General features: G+C 35.9%; 1 protein-coding gene across 1 annotated transcript in view; it reads right to left on the reverse strand.

Moving 5' to 3' along the window:
* The window catches only part of LOC307181330 (glutamate carboxypeptidase 2-like), a 64,173-nt gene that overhangs the window by 23,877 nt on the left and 19,244 nt on the right, over positions 1 to 21,052 (reverse strand). The window contains exons 5-7 of the mRNA XM_079946617.1: positions 14,317 to 14,442; positions 13,343 to 13,529; positions 10,184 to 10,277 (exon numbers count right to left, since the gene is read on the reverse strand). Coding sequence (XP_079802743.1) covers positions 10,184 to 10,277; positions 13,343 to 13,529; positions 14,317 to 14,442 — 407 coding nt within the window. The remainder of the gene's footprint in view (positions 1 to 10,183; positions 10,278 to 13,342; positions 13,530 to 14,316; positions 14,443 to 21,052) is intronic.

The following is a 21,052-nucleotide window of genomic DNA, read 5'->3' on the forward strand; positions in this document are numbered from 1 at the left end:
TTGGGCATGGAAACCAAATGTACTTTTGCTACCTAGAAGCAGATAGAAGAAGATGGCTCCAGACAAACTTAAGAGAGTGAAAAACATCAATCTGTCTTTTATGCCTCAATCTCTGATCCACACACCTGCATGCACCCTATGATTTACAGTGAAACATTTTCTGTAGTTTCCTCCTTTTTTCTGTGCCTGCACACAGGTACTTATTCCCTGCCTACTAATTTGAGGTAATGGGAACAGCTCAACTTGACCTAGAATATATTATATGTGCAAAACTACATCAATATGATTATCTTCTCATGGAAAACTAAGTATAAATAATATTTTGTTTTAAAATGCTCTATCAGAGAGTAAATATTTACTCTTTTATTTTCCTATCTCATGAGGGAGTTTGTTTAATAAAGATAATTTCATGTAATATACTATATAATTTATTTATCTATATACAATAAAATTTCACATGAAAAGCATCAAGTAAAATGAAGGGGCATTATACATTGTTAAATATCATAATGAATAGTCAAAATAGCAGAGTATTATGTATACAAAAAATGGTAGAAGCCAAGTGAAGAATATACATATACTTGATTATACATAAAATATTTTTATACTACTATATTGCAGACTAACAATATTGATTGCCTTTGGGATGGAAATGGGTAGGAGGGAAACTTTTTATTGTATACCCCTTTGAATTTTGAACTGTGTAAATGTATTTCCTTTTCAAAATAAAAATATGGAAAACAAAACAAGGTGCAAATTCATCAGGAAGTCAATTACATATTATAAGGAAGGTAATGAAGAGTCCCTATTCCCAGAAAATAATAAAATATAAAGCCAAGATTACAGTGCCCCCACAAGGACAAGAAAATATCGCACATCTATGGAGAACAGAGGTTTTAGTCACTAAATTTCACTGGGATAATTAATCAGGGATATAATTTTCTTTAGGTCCTTCTTTCACTCTATAAATAAAAAATAAATTCTGTGAAAATTAAAAGGTTGAATATTTAAATTTCAAATCACAGAAATTTCAGAAAATATAATATTGGAAATGTCTTTGAAAGGATTTGATAGATCATAGATGCTCAATAAGTATCTATAAACAACACTGAATTTAAAAATCTATATTGTGTAGCATATTAAATTTTATTTGTCCATTTAGCAAAGATTTATTCTCTATAATGCTCAAGGTACTGTATTGTACTCACTAAGGAATACAAATATGTACAAGACACGGTCATTCTACCAAAGAGTTTATAAGTCAGAAAAAGATAGATATAAAACAGAGCATGATATATGATAGATAAAGTTCTGAAGGACAAAACAGAGCTTGATTCCCCTGTGGGATCAGAAATAATTTTCGTTCTACAGGAGGTTTCACTTATCTGGATTTTTAAAGAATGAGTAAGATGTGGGCAGGGAAGATGGAGGTAAAGAGCATTCCAGGTACAATGTATGATGTAAACAGGCACGAAGGCTGAAGAGTCAGAGCAAAAGTAAGGCATGGTGATTAATCTGGCTGGGGTATAAGATGATAAGGATACCATAACAGAGAAGCTTGAAAAGTAGGAGAACTTGCTTCTGAGAAGATGCACTTTACCCTATTCATCCTGATGAGTACAACTAAATTCCCTGGACTATAAATACATAAAAAATAAACATAAGACTCTGAAAGGTGGAGAAAAGAAAATAAACCAGCTCAGGACCTCAGGGTGCAAGAAATGACAAAGTGGTGAGTTCCTAGGGTTTTCATATGGGCTCTCATATCTCAGACATAGAGCTGAAAAGCTGGCAAGCCAAAAAGGTCAAGTGGATCATATGAAACATGTTACCCAACAAAAGCCTTGAGTATGAATACGTACTTGAATACGTATACATATTCAACTGCACCTAGGACAATTTTCAGGATAGACCATATATTAGGCTATAAAAAAACTCAATAAATTTAAAAGGCTGAAATCATATCATCTCTTTATTAATCATACAAACCTTTTACTAACCCAACTATAGTATAAAGAATTTAGTAAGCAAGGATTCTTCAATATATGCAAATCAAGCAATATGATACACCATATTAACAAATTAAAGAATAAAAACCATATGATCATCTCAATAGATGCAGAAAAAGCTTTGGACAAAATTCAACACCCATTTATACTAAAAACTCTCCAGAAAGTAGGCATAGAGGGAACCTACCTCAACATAATAAAGGCCATATACGACAAACTCACAGCAAACATCATTCTCAATGGTAAAAAACTGAAAGCATTGCCTCTAAGATCAGGAACAAAATAAGGATGTCCACTCTCACCACTATTATTCAACATAGTTTTGGAAGTCCTAGCTATGGCAATCAGAGAAGAAAAAGAAATAAAAGGAATACAAATTGGAAAAGAAGAAGCAAAACTGTCACTGTTTGCAGATGACGTGATACTATACATAGAAAATCCTAAAGATGCCACCAGAAAACTACTAGAGCTCATCAATGAATTTGGTAAAGTTGCACAATACAAAATTAATGCACAGAAATCTCTTGCATTCCTATACACTAACAATGAAAGATCAGAAAGAGAAATTAAGGAAACAATCCCATTTACTATTGCATCAAAAATAATAAAATACTTAGGAATAAACCTAGCTAAGGAGGCAAACGACCGGTACTCAGAAAACTATAAAACACTGATGAAAGAAATCAAAGATGACACAAACAGATGAGAGATATACCATGTTCTTAGATTAGAAGAATAAATATCGTGAAAATGACTATACTACCCAAAGCAATCTACAGATTCATTGCAATCACTATCAAATTACCAATGGCATTTTTTAAAGAATTAGAACAAAAAATTTTACAGTTTGTATGAAAACACAAAAGACTCCGAATAGCCAAAGCAATCTTGAGAAAGAAAAACGGAGCTGAAAAACGGAACCTGAATCAGGTTCCCTGACTTCAGACTATACTACAAAGCTACAGTAATCAAGACAGTAAGGTACTAGCCCAAAAACAGAAATATAGATCAATGGAACAGGATAGAAAGCCCAGAGATAAACCCATGTACCTATGGTCATCTAATCTATGACAAAGGAGGCAAGAATGCACTATGGAGAAAAGACTCTCTCTTCAATAAGTGGTGCTGGGAAAACTGGACAGCCACATGTAAAAGAATGAAATTAGAACACTCCTTAACACCATACACAAAAATAAACTCAAAATGAATTAAAGACCTAAGTGTAAGACAGGACACTATAAAACTCTCAGAGGAAAACACAGGAATAACATAAATCACAGCACCCACTTCCTAGAGTAATGAAAATAAAAACAGAAATAAACAAATGGGACCGAATTGCACTTAAAAGCTTTTGCACAGCAAAGGAAATCATAAACAAGACCAAAGGACAACCCTCAGAATCAGAGAAAATATTTGCAAATGAAGCAACTGACAAAGGATTAATCTCCAAAATATACAAACAGCTCATGCAGCTCAATATCAAATAAACAAACAACCCAATCCAAAAATGCACGGAAGACCTAAGTAGACATTTCTCCAAAGAAGAGATACAGATTGCCAACAAACACATGAAAGGACTCTCAACATCACTAATCATTAGAGAAATGCAAATCAAAACTACAGTGAGATATCACCTCACACTGGTCAGAATGGCCACCATCGAAAAGTCTACAAATGGTAAATGCTGAGGAGGGTGTGGAGAAAAGGGAACCCTCTTGCACTGTTGGTGGGAATGTAAATTGATACAGCCACTATGGAGAACAGTATGGATGTTCCTTTAAAAAACTAAAATTAGAACTACCATATGACCCAGCAATCCCACTACTAGACACATACGCTGAGAAAACCATAATTCAAAAAAACACATACACTCCAATGTTTATTCTTTTTATCTTTTCTTTTTTTTTCTTTTCTTTTCTTTTCTTTTTTTTTTTGCGGTACGCGAGCCTCTCACTGCTGTGGCCTCTCCCATTGCGGAGCACAGGCTCTGGATGTGCAGGCTCAGCGGCCATGGCTCACGGGCCCAGCCACTCCACGGCATGTGGGATCTTCCCAGACCAGGGCATGAACCCGTGTCCCCTGCATCAGCAGGTGGACTCTTAACCACTGCACCACCAGGGAAGCACCCCAATGTTTATTGCAGCACTATTTACAACCGCCAGGACATGGAAGCAACCTAAATGTCTATCAACAGATGAATGGATAAAGAAGATGTGGTACATATATACAATGGAATATTACTCAGCTGCAAAAAGGAATGAAAATGGGTCATTTGTAGAGATGTGCATGGACCTAGCGTCTGTCATACAGAGTGAAGTAAGTCAGAAAGAGAAAAACAAATGTCATATATTAATGCATATATGTGGAATCCAGAAAAATGGTACCGATGAACCCATTTGCAGGGCAGCAATAGAGAGGGTGACATAGAGAATTGGCAGTGGACACATTGGGGGAAGGGGAGGGTGGGATGAACTGGGAGATTAGGATTGACATACATACGGTACCATGTGTAAAATAGACTGCTAGTAGGAACCTGCTGTACAACACAGGGAGCTCAGCTCGGTGCTCTGTGATGACCTAGATGGGTGGGGATGGGGGGATGGTGGGAGGGAGGTCCAAGAGGGAAGGGATATGGGGATATACATATACATATAGCTGATTCACTTTGCTGTACAGCAGAAACTAACACAACATTGTAAAGCAATTATACTCCAATTTAAAAAAAAAGAGCGAGAAAGAAAAGAAGACAGCAGTGGTCTAAGAATAGCCATGTATGGATGCTGACTGCCACCATCATTAATAAATGATCCTGCACTGAAGCCAAATAATTATTTGAGAGTAATTTATGATAATGTGTTGCTAGGCAATTAAAATAAACTTCTGAGGAAAAAAAATAACAGAAAAAAGTTGGGAAAATTTGCAAATATATGAAAATTAAACACTGACCCTAAATAACCAATGGCTCATAGAAAAAAATCACAAGAGTAAATAGAAAATACTTTGAGATGGGGGCTTCGCTGGTGGTGCAGTGGTTGAGAGTCCGCCTGCCGATGCAGGGGACACGGGTTCATGCCCCAGTCCGGGAAGATTCCACATGCTGCGGAGTGGCTGGACCCGTAAGCCATGGCCACTGAGCCTGCACATCCAGAGCCTGTGCTCCGCAACGGGAGAGGCCACAACAGTGAGAAGCCTGCGTACCACACACACACAAAAAAACTTTGAGATGAATAAAAATGAAGACATAAGACACCAAAAGTTATGAGATGCAGTTAAAACAGTGTTTAGAAGGAAATATATAGCTGTAAACACCTATATTAAAAAAGTAGAAAGCTATCAAATCAATAAACTAATCTTCCACCCAAAGAAACTCAACAATGAAAAGAAAGCTAAATTCATATAAGCATAAGAAAGGCAATAATAAAGACTGGAGCAAAAATAACAAAATAGAATCTAGAAAAAAAGATAAAGAAAAATGAATGAAAGCAAAAGTTGGTTCTTTGAAAAGATCAACAAAATTGACAAATCATTAGCTAGACTGACCAAGAAAAAAAGGGGAAAAGACTAAAAATCAGGAACAAAAGAGGGAATACTACTATTGACTTTACAGAAATAAAAAGGATTATAAGGGAACACTATAAACAGTTATATACCAACAAATTAACCTCAATGAAATGAATTCCTGAAAAGATATAAACTACCAAAACTGAAGAAAGAGAAAATGTAAGTAGGCTATAACAAGTAATCAAAACTTCTCAGAGGGTTTCCCTGGTGGCACAGTGGTTGAGAGTCTGCCTGCCGATGCAGGGGACACGGGTTCGTGCCCTGGTCCAGGAAGATCCCACATGCCGTGGAGCGGCTGGGCCCGTGAGCCATGGCCGCTGAGCCTGCGCGTCCGGAGCCTGTGCTCCACAACGGGAGAGGCCACAACAGTGAGAGGCCCGCCTACCGCAAAAAAACAAAACAAAACAAAAAAAACTTCTCTGAAAGAGAAGCCCATATGGCTTCACTGCTGAATGCTAGCAATCAGTAAAGAATAAACACCAATCCTTCACATGCTCTTTAGAAAAACAGAAGGAACATTTCTAAAGTTACCCTATGCGACAAACATTACCATGACACCAAAACCAGATAAAGAAATCACAGGGAAACTAAAGATAAATATGAATATTGACACAAAAATCATTAATAAAATACTAGAAAACCAAATTCAACAGCATTTTGAAAGGATTATACACCATGACCGAGGGAGATTTATTCCATGAATGCAAGACTGATATCACATACAAAAATCAAAAAGTGTAATATACCACATTAACAGGCTTAAGAAAAACCACATAATCAGAAAAATTGATGCAGAAAACAAACAACCACAGCAACAATAAAACACTGGGGAAAATTCAACATCCATTCATGATGAAAATTATCAGAAAACTAGAAATATTGAAAGAAAATACAAGACAAACCTGAAATATTTTGTGATGTCAGAATACAAGTGCTTATAAAAGGATTGGAAGAACTGTGTTTTTTTTATATTGCTGGTAGGATGTAAAAGGATACAACCACTATGGAAAAGGTTTGTCAGATTCTTACAAAAGTAAACATGCTATTATCATATGACCTGGCAATTGCACTCCAGAGAAATGAAAACTTACGTTGACACACAAATCTGTACATGATGATCTGTAGCAGCTTTATTCATAATAGCTACAAACTAGTTGTTCTTTGAATGGTGAAACAAACTGTGATACCAAATACAACGGAACACTCCTCAGTATTAAAAAGAAAAAAAACTATATATACAACAACTTGAACAAATCTCCAGAGAATTATGCTGAGTGAAGAAAAACCCCACAAGGGTATACATTTATATAACATTCTTGAGATGATGAAATTATAGAAATGGTGAACAGATTAGTAGTTGCTAGGAGTTAAGGTTAGAGGGTATGGATGGAGGGGGACAGGAAAGGAGTGGGTGTGGCTAAAAGGGCCACATGAGGGATCCTGGTGATGATGGAAATGTTTTGTGTCATGAGTATAAAAAGAAATATATCAGTATCTTGGTTGTGATATTGTACTATACTTTGCAAGATGTTACCATTGGGGAAAGCTGGATAAATGGCCTAGAGGGACTCTTTAGTACTACTTACAGTTGCATGTGAATCACAATTCTCTCAAAATAATGAGTTTAATTCTTAAAAATTAGGAACAAGCTAGATGGGCAGAAAATGATGTGCTAGAATTTCGTGGTTTGTCATGTAGCCTCTATTTAGCTGTGAGCTTCTATACTATATTTTGAGGGCCCTGAGAACAGAGTCTATATATAAATCATACTCTTATCACAGTGCTTGACAAAAAGAGGCCATTCCATAAGTGTACCTTGAGTGGACAGGCTGTAGGAAGCCATTAAAAGTCTTCTGAGCAGAGACACAAGAATGAGACAGTGTCTTGACAAAGAGATGCCTCCTAAATGCTTGTGCTGTTGAATAGAGAATAAGTGATGCTCAACAAAGCTGTCTTTTACATCAGACATGAATTTGGGTCCCAGCTCTATCACATACTCTCTGAACTTTGATTTCTTTATTTGTAAAATTAGTTATCACAATACTAACACATGTAGTTGTTTTATGGGCTAATTGATAAACAGTATGTAATCATTTAGCAAAAAGTAAGTGCTAGAATATAATTAGCACTCTATGCATGTTAGATGTTATCATCATTGTCTTTATTATTATTGTCGTTGCTGTCATTATAATCCTGATAGTTACTCAGGGAGACAAAAAGAAACCATGTAACCACATTCCCTTCAGTACAGATGCAAAAAAGAATAAGAAAGAACACACACCCTGTTCCCCTTTTCTCCCACCTAGGTAAACACAATTTTCTTTTTTCTATAATTCACATTTCATCAACTTTTTATTAAAGTTGTCGGCATACCTGGGCCATTATATAACTTTATGTCTCTCCTCTTCTTCTCAAATACTTGTTAAGAAACTTTCATTTTATGATATATCCAATTTGTAAAATACTGTCTATTCTAATTAATACATAATGTTACACTGCTAACCGTTTGTGGGAATATGAGAACTGACTATAATGGATATGTAGCACACTCCCTAGATAATTATGCAGAGGGAGTAAATACGCCCAATTAAATTCATAAACAAATTACATGTTCTTAAAATGTTTTATGACTAAATTCCAGTCTAGAACATTTCACTATACCTTAGAAGGTATGGATGGTAAAACAGAAATTATCTTATTGCTTTTAGTATACACAGATCATCTTCTCCTGCCAAATACATTTTTAATACATTTCTGTACTACCAAAATTCATTTTTAATCATGGCGTTTTGAATGCAAAATATACTTCCATAGAATTTACGTTATTTAATGATGACTGCATTTACAAAATGACTTACTAAAGCTGACTTAAATACATTTGGTAATTTTTTTGATCAAGTATTAATAATTCTACTACCCAGTTAGGGCATAGCCAAATTCAACTAGTTTACGAGAGCAGCCAAATGGTAGACATGGCTAAATAAACCTCACGTCCAATTCTGTATAATCCTTCCTTCTTTCCTTCCATGCACTCTTTTTCTAACTACAAAGATAATACAGGTTCACTTTTTAAAACATATAATTTAGGGATTATATATATATATATATATATATATATATATATATATTTGAAATCTACTTTTTCTATTTAATAGTATAGCAAAGCATGTACCCACATTGTTAAATACTCTTGTACAACATATATTTTAATGGCTTCATGTACTGTCATAGACAGTAATATATTTAACTACTTATCAATTATTGAAGATTTGTGTTGTTTGCAATTTTCCACTATCACAGGTAAAGCTACAATCACGTTCATCTTTTAAATATAATGAATATTTAGACTTTATATTTACACAAACACATAGTCCGTGGTGCCCTCAAAAGTTGTGCCCCATCCTGAATCTTAACCCATGTGGTAAAGCTAAGAGCTCAAAAGAAAAAAAGACCAGGGTGCTTGCTATTCCTTAATCTGCAATTAAATTGGACAGACACCTCCAATTCTCTGATGACAGCCTCCTCACCTGTAAAAATGAGGGCACTGAACTAGGTCATAAATAAGTTTTCTTATACATTCTAGAATAAAATGATTAAGAATGCCTTAAACTCAAAGAAGAAAAGGGACTAACTGGCCGGATGCTTTGGTCTCCAGTGATTCTACTTTCAGAGAAGTCAGTGCTCTCTCCCCTCCTCAAGGATAATGGAGAAGAAGGGACATGCAGATGAGAGAAAGCAGGACAGGAAAGAGGAAAGAGCTCCAATGTCAGGTTAAACAATAACAACTTTGGAGAAGCTTCAATAGTGAAAGCAGAGGAAGAAGTGGAATGGATAAAGATGAAAATCAATGGAAGATGCTTTCAAAGGGCATTATTCCAGGTCCACCAAGAAGTAGACAATAAGAGGTTTCAATAAGTAAGAGATTTATTAGGGGAAAGGCGTGTGAAGGAAATAGCAAGGGAGCTAAGAGAGGCTGAGAAAGCCATCAGACTGCAATGCAGGTCAGAAATGGGGTAAAAGAGAAAGAGAAGAAAGAAGAATGCTGGTGGCAGAATCCCTTGATAGCAAGGCTGTCAGGGAGTCCTGAGCCAGAGTCTCCCATCAGAGGAGTCCCATGCCTCCCAGTAATGGGCCTCATTTAGTACCCTTGCTGCATTTAGTTACTGACTGGGAGCATCTATGGGAAGCATGGCCTTGATACAAACAGGGTGATGGATTTCAAAACACAGTGGAGCACCTTATCAATGACACTCCCCACAGTTGATGATCTGAAAGACTCACTTTCATGGCTGTCACACACTGGATACCAGTATTTAAAGCAAATCCCAGGTTAGAACCACTGTTCTATAAAATGGTGATAAAATTGTATGCTTATTTGATTTTCTGCCAACACACAAAAGAATAGACACTATCTGATTCCATTTATATCAAGTTCAAAACCAAACTAATCAATGATGATAGATATCAGAAAGTGGTTGCTTCTAGGGGGGTATGGTAAAAATTGAGCACAGAAAACTTCAGTATCAAATAATGGAGATAAAAGCATGAAAGTTGAAGATTGCCAGTAAAGAGAATTACCCAAATAGCCATCGGTTTGTTTCTTACAAACTTACTCTAGGAGCTTCTGTGCATCATAGTATCCAATTGGATGAACAGGAATACTTGGAAGACCAACAGCCTCTGCGATTTCATGTCTATAAGCATATTCTGAAAAAAAGTTGAACATACTTCTAATAAAAATGGAGTCCCTTTCAAAATGTTCTCTGTAAATCAGATTAAACACATTCTTAAATTGCATCCACTAGAACTGTTACAATTAGAAAGACAGTTTCAAATGTTAGCGAAAATGTGGAGCAACTGAAACTCTCATACATTCTTGTAAGAGTGTATAATTAGAGAGTCACTTTAAATAACTTCTTTGAAAAATAATGTTATGCCGAATTATGCCCTATGGCAGAACAATTACACTCCTAGGTATTTACCCAAGAAAGATGGAAACATATGTCCACAAAAACACCTGCACAAAATTGCTCATAGCAGCTGAATCTAGGTAGCCCATATGGGACACAGTCCAGCTGTTTGTAAATAGGAGAATGAATAAGCAATTTGTAGAACAGTCCCATAATAGAATTCTACTCAGCAAGTAAAGGGAAGAAACTATTAACACACACAATAACATAACTAATCTCTAATCGTTGCACTCAGTGAGAGCAGCAAGGCAAATGATGAGGGAAAATCATAAATTTTTCTATGACCGGGAAATCAAACTAAGAAAGGAAAAAAATAATATGCCCACTTTGTGGTAGGCCTTTCCCAATGTTCAGTGTGCATCTGTATTGTACATTAACCAGACCTCCTCAAACAGGAGGATGTAATCACCTTTAAGAAAAATGGTTGCTTTATTCAGACAATTTTCAGGTTATTTTAGTTTCTTTTTCATCCCATACAGGGCGTTGTATTGACCAAAACATCTTTGATCAACTTTATGTAGAATGCTAACCTGTCAATACAACACAGAAATTCTTTGTCTCAGAAATGTATAAAATTGCATCTCTAACTCCTGACCAATGGAACAGTTCTCAGAGCTTCTGCAAATCTGTTCCCTGGGTTATAATCCTCAGTTTGACTCAAATAAAATTCTCTTTTCTTTCTTCTTAGCTTGACTGTTATTTGATTTTACACCAGCACACAAAAGAATAGTTACTATCTGATTCCATTTATATGAAGTTCAAAACCAAACTAATCAATGATGACAGATATCAGAAAGTGGTTGCTTCTAGGGGAATATGGTAAAAATTGACCAGAAAGGGGCACCAGAGAACTTTCTGGAGTAATAGAAATGTCCTATATCTTATTTTGAGTGATATAGATACATGCAATTTAAAAAAATTATTGAATTAACTCAAGACCTGTGCGTTTTGTTACATGTAAACTCTACCTCAAAATAAAAACACATTTTCTGTCATTTCTTCAGATTTAAGAAAAATAAGAGCAATTTTTCCATTTTTTTCTTCAAAGTTTTAAATTATAAGAGCTTTAGGGGATTGCAAAAGCTATTCTTTTTATAGTAAAATGACATAATAATATGTTGCATGGGATTTGTTTTAAAATTCTTTAGGGTAATAATGCAAAAGGAAAGACGAAGAGATAAAGTAAGATTGACAAAGTGGTGATAATTTTCTCTATTTTTTTGTATGTTAGAACTATTCCATAATAAAAACTAAAATTAAAAGGAAAAGAAAAAAATAGGGCACAAAAGGGAATTCAACAAATGCAAGCCTCACAGGGATAACATGATTTTTCTTTCTACAATGTCATCTTTTAAATTTGAGGATAATAAACAGAAATAGTCCAGTTAATCTTATTTTATGTTCACATTTTTTTTTGTGTGTGTGGTATGCGGGCCTCTCACTGCTGTGGCCTCTCCCGTTGCGGAGCACAGGCTCCGGACGCGCAGGCTCAGCGGCCATGGCTCACGGGCCCAGCCCCTCCGCGGCAGGTGGAATCTTCCCGGACCGGGGCACGAACCCGTGTCCCCTGCATCAGCAGGAGGTACAATTTTAACTTTATATAACCAACAGAGCTTGGGAGAAGTTGCATTTTTCAAAGCTTGGGAATAAAAAGGCTAAGTAAGTAAAGTTCAGGTAGACTTAAGTGATTTTATTATAGGATAATATGTATTGCTTTACAAAAATCTATGATAATGTACTATATTCCAAGAAGATTTACGAAGCCAAAATGCATAAACTTTAAAGGAGTTTACAATTTGATAGAAAAACCAGATGAAATATAAATATGGAAATGCCATGGATACTTGGTAACCTATTTTATCCAAGGTACACACCTTAGTTAGTTTTAAACCACACAAATTAAGTGATCACAGATTTTTGTAAATGTCATCAACTAGCTGAGTACATTCAAAATAAATTAGCTCCCTTTATTAATGATCTACTGTTTTACAGCAGAGCATTTCAGCATAAGACAAACATGTGGACTCCGGAGCCAGACCATCTGAATTTGAATCCCCACTCCTCATTTAGTGGTGTGATGGTCTAGGGCAGAGTTTGCTTACTTCTAGTCTTGCTTCCCTCCTCTGTCAAGTAGAGATAATAACATAACAAAGCTTATAGGGTTGTTAAGGCATGTAAGAGCTAGCATTTAGGAAATACTCCTTGAAAGTGATCACTATTATCTTTATACAGCAATGATACAATAAGCATTTTCTAGGCTCTAAATTCTAAATGTCATTTCAGGGATTTATAGAACTTCTTTTGTTCTACTATCCCTTATCTACAACTAGAAATTTTAAAAACTGTGAAATCCATTAATTGGGGGGAATTTACTTGTCAACAAAACATGATCTGATGTAAACTAATTTGGAAGCAAGATCTGACTTGAATAGACAGACTATATTACTTACATTCCTCTGCTTAATATGATTATTCATACATTTTACTGCAAAAATATTTACATGCTTGCTTCCCATTTTATGTTCCAGCCTCCTATGTGAATGTTATGCAAGAAATGGTATATGCACCATATTACTTTTAAATATCTGAAAATGTCTGCATTTCAAAACCTATCAGACCCGAGGATTCCAAATAAGGGATAAGGGACCCGAACCAACAATTTTCTGAGTTCAAATTCCTTTATTCTTAGACACAAAGAGAACGAGAAAAAGACATACTTTATCCATGTGTCAAAGGAAATCCTTTGGTAAAATCACTTTACAATGTTAAGGTTTTTGTGATGATTAAGGCCTGGTCACTCACCATTTGCTGGGTAGCCAGGTGTGAGAGGGTCCCCTGCACCATTAAGATTTAAGATATTTCCACGCTGAACACCACCTCCAGGAAGATTCCAACCACCTGGATAGGACTCCACCCCGGGAGCAAAGTAATCAGCAGGATCTGAGTACAAAATGATCCCTTTGGCCCCAGCCAGCTGGGCATTTTTAACCTGGAATAGACAGTCTTTCATATTTTAGGTTGGTAACTCAAAATTACTCTTAAATAAGTAGCTAAACTTTATCTTCAATCTTTTATCCTTAGACTTAAAACAAGGGACATCTCACAGAGAGTTGGCTTTTTCTTTTTCCTACTGCAAGCTCTAAAAATGAGTTTCCAGGGCTGAATCAGCCCTCAGAGCAGCAGATTTTAAAAATGTACATATTAGTGGTAGTATGTGCTACTTCCTTCCTCTAGTCTAGAAGCACAATAAGCAAGTAGACTCTACAGACTAGACTCCCATTTCTTCTATGGTTGAGAGGGAATATTTCTGAAATTTAGTTTCCCACAAAAGAGGAAAAAATATTAGCAAATCAAGCCAAATTAAGTGATAGTAACTTTCAAAACTGCTGTGTATAAATTGGTTTCTCTCATTACCTATAATAAGAATTAATACTAAAATTTAATTTAGTAAATATTTTCAAAGGTAACATTTAAAACAAAGATACTGAAGGTTAACAACAAATCAAATGCATGCTTCTTTGTAGACCACAGGCATAATGTGTAGGTATGGAAAAAACCTGTTCTGTTTCCCTGAACTTCTACCCTGGCCGAATTCAAATGACCCAGTTTAAAACCCCTGTATATAAGCTAGAAAATGTATCTTCCCTATTAGGTGGGCTGGTACAGAGTATGAGAAGATCACAGTCCTCCAAAAGTTTTAAGGATGTGGTTCTACCCATGTAAGATACAATATAACTTTTTATTTTTGTGGAAAAGAAAAAAAGATTATTTTTTACCTTATTTCCTCTGAAAATTTTCCCATATCTGGCAATCAGAATCTTCCCAGAGCAATTAATTTTCATGTCCCGCTCTAGTTTAAAGAAGTCTTCAGTTCGTGCGTAGTTAACATAGACTAGGTCACCCTGTTGAGATCATGGATGACTTACTACAAGTAAGATTTAATAAAAGAGGTTTTTCTGCGTGAAGACTGTTTCACATCTTTGAAAGAGGTAAGAGACAAGAGTATGCAAGAGGGTCAGAAAAGCATGAGCCTCAGGTAAGAGATTCAACAGAGAAATGAACTTGAATTAAGAAGGCAATTACCTGGGTAGAGACTTATGAGTTAACTATTAAGTTCTGTTTATGTTGATGTCTCCTGTAAAGTGAGCATAAAACTATAGAAGTGTTCGTCAGAAAAATACACATAAATATACACACTGCAATTTGGCAGGGGTCAGATACCCGAGGTGAAAAAGCCCTAGATGAGAGCTGTATTCTCTTTGAAGTATATTCACAATGGGTCTTCACACCACCAGGTAAAAAAGAAATGTCAGGTAATACTGCTTTACGGGTCTGGCTTCAGGATTAGGTGCGAGTATGCTACCATCTCGGAGTATCAACATTATCATTTGTAAAATGGCCTGTTAGATTAGATCAGTGTTCTTCACACATTTTTTCTGCTCACCTACTCCCTAGATTATTTTTGAAGAGAAATGTATCCCTCCTTTATTTTTTATAATTTGGATTTTTTTAAACATCTTTATTGGAGTATAATTGCTTTACAATGGTGTGTTAGTTTCTGCTGTATAACAAAGCGAATCAGCTATAGGTATACATATATCCCCATATCCCCTCCCTCTTCCATCTCCCTACCACCCTCCCTATCCCAACCCTCTAGGTGGTCACAAAGCACTGAGCTGATCTCCCTGTGCTATGCGGCTGCTTCCCACTAGCCATCTGTTTTACCTTTGGTATTGTATATATGTCCATGCCACTCTCTCACGTCGTCCCAGATTACCCTTCCCCCTCCCTGTGTCCTCAAGTCCATTCTCTACATCTGCGTCTTTATTCCTATCCTACACCTAGGTTCTTCAAAACCACTTTTAAAAAAATTTTTAGATTCCATATATATGTGTTAGCATACAGTATTTGTTTTTCTCTTTCTGACTTCACTCTGTATGACAGATTCTAGGTCCATCCACCTCACTACAAATAACTCAATTTCATTTCTTTTTATGGCTAATATTATATTGTATATATGTGCCACATCTTCTTCACCCATTCATCTGATGATGGACACTTAGTTTGCTTCCATGTCCTGGCTATTATAAACAGTGCTGCAGTGAACATTGTGATACATGTCTATTTTTGAATTATGGTTTTCTCAGGGTATATATGCCCAGTAGTGAGATTGCTGGGTCGTATGTATGGTAGTTCTTTTAAAATTTTTTAAGGAACCTCCATAGTGGCTGTATCAATTTACATTCCCACCAACAGTGCAAGAGGGTTCCCTTTCCTCTACACCCTCTCCAGCATTTATTGTTTGTAGAATTTTTGATGATGGCCATTCTGACTGGTATGAGGTAATACCAAATTGTACTTTTGATTTGCATTTCTCTAATGATTAGTGATGTTGAGCATCCTTTCATGTCTTTGTGGGCAATCTGTATATCCTCTCTGAAGAAATGTCTGTTTAGTCTTCTACCCATTTTTGGATTGGGTTGCTTGATTTTTGATATTCAGCTGCATGAGCTTCTTGTATATTTTGGAGACTAATCCTTTGTCAGTTGCTTCATTTGCAAATATTTTCTCCCATTCTGAGGGTTGTCTTTTTGTCTTGTTTATGGTTTCCTTGCTGTGCAAAATCTTTTAAGCTTCATTAGGTCCCATTTGTTTATTTTTGTTTTTATTTCCCTTTCTCTAGGAGGTGGGTCAAAAGGGATCTTGCTGTGATCTTGCTGTGATTTATGTCATAGAGTGTTCTGCCTATGTTTTCCTCTGAGAGTTTTATACTGTCTGGCCTTACATTTAGTTCTTTAATCCATTTTGAGGGTTTTTTTGGTGTATGGTGTTAGGGAGTTTTCCAATTTCATTCTTTTACATGTGGCTGTCCAGTTTTCCCAGCACCACTTATTGAAGAGGCTGTCTTTTCTCCATTGTATATTCTTGCCTCCTTTATCAAAGATAAGGTAACCATAGATACATGGGTTTATCTCTGGGCTTTCTATCCTGCTCCATTGATCTATATTTCTGTTTTTGTGCCAGTACCATACTCTCTTGATTACTGTAGCTTTGTAGTATAGTCTGAAGTCAGGGAGCCTGATTCCTCCAGCTCTCTTTTTCTTTCTCAAGATTGCTTTGGCTATTCGGGGTCTTTTGTGTTTCCATACAAATTGTGAAATCTTGTGTTCTAGTCTCATGAAAAATGCCATTGGTAGTTTGATAGGCATTGCATTGAATCTGTAGATTGCTTTGGGTAGTAGAGTCATTTTCATTCACAATGTTGATTGTTCCAATCCAAGAACATGGTATACCTCTCCATCTGTTTGTGTCATTTGTAACTTCTTTCATCTGTGTCTTATAGTTTTCTGCATACAGGTCTTTTGTCTCCTTAGGTAGATTGATTCCTAGGTATTTTATGCTTTTATTGCAATGGTAAATGGGAGTGTTTCCTTAATTTCTCTTTCAAATTTTTCATCATTAGTGTATAGGAGTGCAAGAAATTTTTGTGCATTAATTTTGTATCCTGCTACTTTACCAAATTCATTGATTAGCTCTATTGGTTATCTGGTAGCATCTTTAGGAGTCTCTATGTATAGTATCATGTCATGTGCAATCAGTGACAGTTTTACTTTTGCTTTTCTGATTTGGATTCGTTTTATTTCTTTTTCTTCTATGGTTGCTGTGGCTAAAACTTCCAAAACTATGTTGAATAAGAGTGGTGAGAGAGGGCAACCTTGTCTTGTTCCTGATCTTAGTGGAAATGGTTTCAGTTTTCCACCAACATTGAGAACAATGTTGGCTGTGGATTTGTCATATATGGCCTTTATTATGTTAAGGTAAGTTCTCTCTATGCCCACTTTCTGGAGGGTTTTTATCATAAATGGGTGTTGAATTTTTTCCAAAGATTTTTCTGCATCTATCAAGATGATCATATGGTTTGTCTCCTTCAATTTGTTAATATGGTTTATCACATTGATTAATTTGCATACATTGAAGAATCCTTGCACTCCTGGGATAAACCCCACTTGATCATGGTGTATGATCCTTTAAATGTGCTGTTGGATTCTGTTTGCTAGTATTTTGTTGAGGAGGTTTGCATCTATGTTCATCAGTGATATTGGCCTGTACTTTTCTTTTTTTGTGACATCTTTGGTTTTTGTATCAGGTGGCTGTGGCCTCATACAATGAGTTTGGGAGTGTTCCTCCCTCTGCTATATTATGTAAGAGTTTGAGAAGGATAGGTGTTAGCTCTTCTCTAAATGATAGACTTCGCCTGTGAAGCCATCTGGTCCTGGGCTTTTGTTTGTTGGAAGATTTTTAATCAGTTTCAATTTCAGTGCTTGTGATTGGTCTGTTGATATTTTGTATTTCTTCCTAGTTCAGTCTCAGAAGGTTGTGCTTTTCTAACAATTTGTCTATTTCTTCCAGGTTGTCCATTATATTGGCAGAGTTGCTTGTAGTAATCTCCCATGATCCTTTGTATTTCTGCAGTGTCAGTTCTTACTTCTCCTTTTCATTTCTAATTCTATTGATTTGACCCTTTTCCCTTTTTTTTCTGATGAGTCTGGCTAATGGTTCATCAATTTTGTTTATCTTCTCAAAGAACCAGCTTTTAGTTTTATTGCTCTTTGCTATTGTTTCCTTCATTTCTTTTTCACTTATTTCTGATCTGATCTTTATGATTTCTTTCCTTCTGATAACTCTGGGGTTTTTTTGTTCTTCTTTCTCTAATTTCTTTAGGTGTAAGTTTAGGTTGTTTATTTGAGATGTTTCTTGTTTCTTGAAGTAGCATTGTATTGCTATAAACTTCCCTCTTAGAACTGCTTTTGCTGCATCCCATAGATTTTGGATCATTGTGTTTTCATTGTCATTTGCCTCTAGGTGTTTTTTGATTTCCTCTTTGATTTCTTCAGTGATGTCTTGGTTATTTAGCAACATATTGTTTATCCTCCGAGTGTTTGTGTTTTTTACATTTCTTTCCCTGTACTTTATTTCTAATACCATAGCGTTGTGGTCAGAAAAGATGCTTGATATGATTTCAATTTTCTTAAATTTACTGAGGCTTGATTTGTGACCCAAGATGTGATCTATCCTGGAGAATGTTCCATGAGCACTTGAGAAAAAAGTGTATTTCATTGTTTTTGGATGGAATGTCCTATAAATATCAATTAAGTCCATCTTGTTTAATGTGTCATTTAAAGTTTGTGTTTCCTTATTTATTTTCATTTTGGATGATCTGTCCATTGGTGAATGTGGGGTGTTAAAGTCCCTTACTATTACTGTGTTACTGTTGATTTCCCCTTTTATGGCTGTTAGCATTTGCCTTATGTATTGAACTGCTCCTATGTTCAGTGCATAAATATTTACAATTGTAATATCTTTTTGGATTGATCCCTTGGTCATTATGTAGTGTCCTTCTTTGTCTCTTGTAACAGTCTTTATTTTAAAGTCTATTTTTTCTGATATGAGAATTGCAACTCCAGCTTTCTTTTGATTTCCTTTTGCATGGAATATCTTTTTCCAACCCCTCACTTTCAGTCTGTGTGTGTGCCTAGGTCTGAAGTGGGTCTCTTGTAGACAGCATACATATGGGTCTGGTTTTTGTATCCATTCAGCCAGTCTATGTGTTTTGGTTCGAGCATTTAGTCCATTTACATTTAAGGTAATTATCAATATGTATGTTTGTATTATCATTTTCTTAATTGTTTTGTGTTTATTACTGTAGGTCTTTTCCTTCTCTTGTATTTCTGCCTAGAGAAGTTCCTTTAGCATCTGCTGTAAAGCTGGTTTGGTGTTGCTGAATTCTCTTAGTTTTTGTTGTCTGTAAAGGTTTTAATTTCTCTGTCAAATCTGAATGAGATCATTGCTGGGTAGAGTAATCTTGGTTGTACGTTTCTCCCTTTCATCACTTTCAATATGTTCTGCCAGTCCCTTCTGGCTTTCAGAATTTCTGCTGAAAAATCAGCTGTTAACCTTATGGGGATTCCCTTGTATGATATTTGTTGCTTTTCTCTTGGTGCTTTTAATATTTTTTCTTTGTATTTAATTTTTGATAGTATGATTAATATGTGTCCTGGCATGTTTCTCCTTGGATTTATACTGTATGGGGCTCTCTGCACTTCCTGGTCTTGATTGACTATTTCCTTTCCCGTATTAGGGAAGTTTTCAACTATAATCTCTTCCAATATTTTTGCAGTCCCTTTCTTTTTCTCTTCTTCTTCTAGGACCCCTATAATTTGAATGTTCATGCGTTTAATGCTGTCCCAGAGGTCTCTGAGACTGTCCTTAATTCTTTTTATTCCTTTTATCTTTTTTTCTGCTCTGTGGTAGTTTCTTTCACTATTTTATCTTCCAGGTCACTTTTCCATTCTTCAGCCTCATTTATTCTGCTATTGTTTCCTCTGGAGAATTTTTAATTTCATTTATTGTATTGTTCATCATTGTTTGTTTGTTCTTTAGTTCTTTTAGGTCCTTGTTAAACATTTCTTGTATCTTCTCCATTCTATATCCATGGTTTTGGATCATCTTTACTATCATTACTCTGAATTCTTTTTCAGGTAGACTGTCTATTTCCTCTTCATTTTTTGGCCTGGTGGGTTTTAACCTTGCTCCTTCATCTGCTGTGTATTTTTCTGTTTTCTCATTTTGCTTAACTTACTGTGTTTAAGGTCTCCTTTTCTCAGGCTGTAGGTTCATAGTTCCCATTGTTTTGGGTGTCTGCCTCCAGTGGGTAATGTTGGTTCAGTGGGTTGTGTAGGCTTCCTGATGGAGGAAATTACGGCCTGTGTTCTGGTGGGTGAAGCTGGATCTTGTCTTTCTGGTGGGCAGGACCGCATCTGGTGGTGTGTTTTGGGGTGTCTGTGAACTTAGTATGATTTTAGGCAGCCTCTCTGTTAATGGATGGGGTTGTGTTCCTGTCTTGCTAGTTGTTTGGCATGGGGTGTCCAGCAATGGAGCTTGCTGGTCGTTGAGTGGAGCTGGGTCCTAGTGTTGAGATGGAGATCTCTGGGAGAGTTCTCGCCAATTAGTATTACAAGGGGCTGGGAGGTCTCTGGTGGGCCAATGTCCTGAATTCAGCTCTCCCACCTCAAGAGGCTCAGGCCTAACACCTAGACAGAGCACCAAGACACTGTCAGCCACACAGCTCAGAAGAAAAGGGAGGAAAGAAAAAAAGAAAAGAAAATAATAAAATAAAGTTATTAAAATAAAAAAATTAAAATTAATTATTAAAATTAAAAAGTAATTTAAAAAAAGAGCAACCAAACCAATAAACACATCCATCAATGATAACAAGTGCTAAAAACTATACTAAAGGAAAAAAAATGGACAGACAGAACACTAGGACAAATGGTAAAAGCAAACCTATACAGACAATATCACAGAAAGAAGCATACAGATACAAACTCACAAAAAGAAAAAGGAAAACAAAGAAACAAACTATATATATATATATATATATATATATATATATATTTAAAAAAGGAAAAGAGCAACCAAATCAATAAACAAAGCTACCTATGATAATAAGTC

Source organism: Stenella coeruleoalba (assembly GCF_951394435.1).
Source record: "Stenella coeruleoalba genome assembly, contig: scaffold_287, whole genome shotgun sequence".
Lineage (NCBI taxonomy): Eukaryota > Metazoa > Chordata > Mammalia > Artiodactyla > Delphinidae > Stenella > Stenella coeruleoalba.